Here is a 4802-nt window from a genome sequence, read left to right on the forward strand (position 1 = left end):
AGACCTGTGCCAGCATCCTGAGGCTGGCCAGGTATGGTGTCGTCCTCGGTCTCTTCCTGAGGGCGTGCTGTGCCAGCGTCCTGAGGCTGGCCAGGTGTGATGTTGTCGTCCTTGGTCTCTTCCTGTGGGGAAGCTATGCTAGCATCCTGAGGCTGGCCAGGTATGGTGTTGTTTTCGGTCTCTTGCTGAGGGAGACCTGTGCCAGCTTCCTGAAGCTGGCCAGGTGTGATGTCGTCCTCGGTCTCTTCCTGAGGGCGTGCTGTGCCAGCATCCTGAGGCTGGCCAGCTGTGATGTTGTCCTCCTGGGTCTCTCTCTCCTCGGTCTCTTCCTCCTCCCTCACTTCAGGCATGGTGTCCTCCTTGATGATGTTTACTCTCAGGGCAATGATTGCTTCTTGAGCATCGATGTCTTCCTTTGTTAGGGTCTTTTCCTCTGCGACTATAGTCGACTCTATCTCTATGACTGTCGTCATCTCTGATAAATCCTCAGAGGAGGAGCTTGAGCTGTCCTCTTCCTCCAGACCCAGAGATGAATGGTCACTATCAGTGTGGCTGTCACGTGATCCAACCTGTGAAAAATAAACATTCATTTCCAGGATGCTGCCCTTGATGGACTTAGCAATAGGACAGCCCAGGTGGAGAGGGTGTGTGTCTGGAAGGCAGCATAGGGTGGCAGGCATGCTATGGCATCTGGCAAGTTTCCTGGAATAATGCTCCTCCTCTTTTTCCTGGCCCTTAGATGGCAAGGTAAAGGTATAGGGAACAGGTTCAGCTCTCCTTAGGGATCCAGGATAAGTGTAAGGCTCTGTCAGGTGGAGGACAGTGCCTGGCTGCCTGGGTTTCTCAGGATTCACCTGGTTGTGGCCACAGTCCCCCGCAGGTGACTGGTGCTGCAATATAAGGTAAGTTGCCATCACCTCGTCGTATTTTTGGTCTCTCAGGGATTCAATGATTACTTCAGGCTTATAGCCCATGACTCTCATGGTCCCGACAATGCTAGGGCTCGGGGTGCCTGGGAGGCTAGGGGTGGAGGTAGGTGGTGAACGTGCCTCACTGGCCCTGATCATGGGGCGCCTCATGATGTCCTTGATGGTGGGCCTTCTGCCGGGACTGATTATCAGTAATTCCAAGATGACATTGAAAATGTCGATAGAAACATGCTTAGGAATGGTGAAGTTGCCTGAGGTGACCTCGTTCCTCATGCCTGCCAAAGATTTGGCTTGGAAAGGGAAGTGCCCAGCCACCATGAGAAAGAGGAGAATCCCTAAACACCACATGTCGATGGGGTACGCATCGTATTCCCCCCGTGCAAAGAGTTCTGGGGCACAATAGGGCAGAGTGCCACAGAAACCCCGCAGCTTCTGCCCAGGAGTTACTTTCACAGCGAGGCTAAAATCAATCAGCTTGGCATTCCCCCTGCAGTCCATAAGGATGTTGGTGGCTTTTATATCTCTATGGACAACTTGATTGTTATGACAGTAATTCACTGCATGCACCACCTGAGTAAATATCCTTTCAGCCTCGCACTCCGGTAGAGACCCCCGTTCCAGGATCCGCCGCAGCAGCTCTCCCTCTGAGGCATGCTCCATCACCAGGTAGGTGATCTCTTCCGTCTCGATCACGTGAAAAAGTTTGATGATATTGGGGTGGTTCATGGATTTCATAACGCTTATTTCACTGTTAAAAATCGAGTTGTACTTCTTCTTATTTCTAAGGAGTTTTACAGCCACACAGGTCACAGTGGGAACATGGAAGGCGAGTTTCACTTCAGAAAAATGTCCGTGTCCCAGAGTCCTCATCATTCTATAGTCGGTGTTGAAGGGGTCCTCCACAGAGGAGCAGGCCTCCATGTCCTGCTTCAGAGTCAGGCCCTCCTCCTTCATATGGCTAGAGACAAAAAGTTCAATGAGAAAGTTGACAGACTTAAAATCAGGCCTAGGAGAGTATTTAGAGCTATGAATTCCTACATCCAAAAGACTAGGAAAGGAAGGAAGGAAGAGGTCAGACACATTTCAGACCACCTAACTGGGTACTTAAATGCTTAGATAGACAAGAATGAAGTATGTTCCAAAGCAGTGTAGAGCAAACTACGACAGATTGGTTTGACAGGAATCAACTGCAAACTGGAAGAACCAACCAAAGGATTCTAGAAACTAAGAGCCACTGATAAGAAAGGACGGTCATCCCCTAACCCTGAGCTCACCTGTACTGGGAGAGAGCAGGCACGAATAAAATTAGATGCGAGAGAAGTATATAGAACAACAGACACCTGCCAAGCCCGGCGGTGTCCGTGCTGGGCAGCCAGGCCCTGAGTCCAGGTACAACTAGCTCTGCAAAGGACCTACCGAAATTTGGTTCTTAGGATCCAGGTCAGGTGGCTCACAATTACTCCAAACCCAGCTCTAGGAGATCCTACACCACGGGCCTCTGAGAGTATCCATACACATGGTCACATGCCCACACGCAAGTGCACTCTCTGCTACTACACATCAATTACATGGTGATAATGTCTATCTAGATAATGCTACAGGTAGTTATGATCTCCCACAGAAGAGCTGCACAACAAACCTAGTTCCAAGAGTACATGCTCTTGAAATGATGGGCCAGCTCTCCAGATTACGCCATCCCCAAAAATCTTTACTTTAAAACAAAGAGGGTCCCTTACATGAATTGGAGGAGACTTTCTGTGTACAAAATAAACATAATAAAATGTTCTCAGATAGAAAACAGAATGAACTTACTATGATGGTTCAAAATCTTCACAAATCCAGGAATGTCCTGTCACGGGTGCAGAAGTCAAATTACTCTCTAAAAAGAACTTCTGCTCTGTTAAGACAAGAGGAGAGGAGAATTGTGTGAGTGTGTGAGGGAGGGACTAGAAGGAGAGTTTATGTTTATTAAACAAACACAATAAAATATTGTAGGTTAGAGAACAGAAGGCACTTACTATAGGGTGGTCAAAACAGCTTCTACAATGCGAGTATAGTTAGTCTGTCACAGGCACAGAAGTCCAGTTGCTCTCCAACCAAGAGCTTCTGCTCTGTAAGACAGGAAGCAGGCTCAGCCAGAGCCTTAAGTGGATAGGTGTCACAAAGGCTCCTTGTGGTGTCAGAGCAAGGAATGGACCAGTGATCACTAGGCACAACTTCCTGGTTCCCTCACATTCTGTCCTCAGGGACAGAAAAGCTGGTCTAGGGCAGTGGGGCAGTAGGGGCCTGAGGAAGCTGGTTACACTCCACTGTCTGTCCACAGTGATGCCCAGAGACCCACCTCTTTTTGCTAGGTCCACTGCCCAAGGTCCACAGTTTGCCCCACATGGTGCCACCTGGTTGGAACATTGTTCAAACACTTGATTCTTTGTGGGACTCTTGACACCCAAACCTTAAGGAGGACACACACACACACACACACTCTACATATAGACATGATACAACTAGCTGTGTCCTGACTGAGAGTCCTTCAAGGGTCAGTTGATGGACCTTAGACAAGAGGTTGTGGTGAAAGTCAGGAAAGTCTCATAAAGGATAAATACTTGGCAGTTGGCAAAGCTAGAAAAGTGGAAGCAGGAGGATCAGTTCAAGTCCTCTTTGGCCACACAGAGATGCTGAGGCCAGCCTGTGCTACAGGAGACCCTGCCTCACCAAATACAAAAGCAATAGCAAAGAGAAGATGAGGAAGGACTGCTTTTGTTTTCTGCATGACCTAGGTTCCCAACTGCTTCAAAAGTTCAAGGTTGCTGTTACACGCGGGGCCTAGCCACAAGTGCTTGTGACAACAAAGCTTGAGGGTGGAGGGCTGATCAGCCATTTCCATGCTCCTGAAGCTAGGCTGCTGTCACCTCCCACCAAAAGTCATCAGTTTTTCACATTAAGTGGACCTCACAGCACCCACCCAAGCTGCGGGACATACGCCAGAGAAACTGGGTGGAAGTTTACAGGAGGTCAACAAGGATGTTCACTCTTCAGAGAACGTGCATCACTCACTTGAGCACTGGATAGCAAGTCTAGTTAACTAAACCATCACACAATGAAAGGGAGACACAGGCACCGTTCAGCAAAGGGCACCAAAGCGCAACTTGCCAGTTCTATAATCAGATATCAGATTTTTGGAAGTCACAGACCATAGACATTCCTCTCATCACCAACACCTTGGCAAAACAGAAAGGAACCTGAAGGGCTTTGTTGCTGGACCATGAAGGTTCTGTTACCCACTGCCTTTCCCCAAACATGATCAGATTAAGGTTGGAGGAAGGAGTTTTATCCACGCCTAGACTTGGAAATTTGGGTAGACTGCCCTTGACCATAAAAAGTCCCCTGTTTCTCCAAAAAGACAGGTGCTTATTTTGGGGCTTGGGGTCTGTGCAGTCCTGGGCAGATAATTCCAGCACTAGGCGGTTTTTGTTCCTGAATATGTTCTTTGAGCTGTAGGACCAGCAGAACTCAAGAGCACAGGCTCGACCCTTTGCTTCAAAATCATTATTGCCCTCCCCTCCGCTGCCTGATAACACCCTTGCTTGGTGCCATAATCGCCCTCCTTAAGGCAGAAGATAACCCATGAACGTACAGATGCAGGCAGAGAGGAGGACAGAAGTAGGCTGGAGGGACAGGGCATGGCAAGTCTCACCAAGGAAAGTCCCATCCTTCCTCAAAGAGCAAGCTCCTTTTAGACTTATACTTATTCTATCCCTGAATTCCTTTTCAGCTGCCCTGTTCCACAATCACCATCACAAGATCTGAGCTGACGCTTGTCTCTAGCCCCTTTGTTGGACTAATACCTCTTGACCTACCAGGAAGATCCTGAGA

At 48.6% G+C, this 4802-nt stretch overlaps 1 protein-coding gene across 1 annotated transcript; it reads right to left on the reverse strand.

Moving 5' to 3' along the window:
* Positions 1-768: 768 nt before the first annotated feature.
* Positions 769-1883, reverse strand: LOC132654122 (sperm motility kinase X-like). The gene is made up of 2 exons (XM_060383390.1): positions 855-1883; positions 769-777 (listed from the first exon to the last, which is right to left on the reverse strand). Exons 1-2 carry the CDS (start codon positions 1881-1883, stop codon positions 769-771), a joined length of 1038 nt encoding a protein of 345 aa, XP_060239373.1.
* Between the last annotated feature and the right edge of the window lie 2919 nt (positions 1884-4802).

Source organism: Meriones unguiculatus, chromosome 5, assembly GCF_030254825.1.
Source record: "Meriones unguiculatus strain TT.TT164.6M chromosome 5, Bangor_MerUng_6.1, whole genome shotgun sequence".
Classification (NCBI taxonomy): domain Eukaryota; kingdom Metazoa; phylum Chordata; class Mammalia; order Rodentia; family Muridae; genus Meriones; species Meriones unguiculatus.

Coding starts and splice junctions, on each gene's coding strand:
- LOC132654122 (XM_060383390.1), bottom strand. CDS start 1,883: ATGAAGGAGGAGGGCCTGACTCTGAAGCAGGACATGGAGGCCTGCTCC.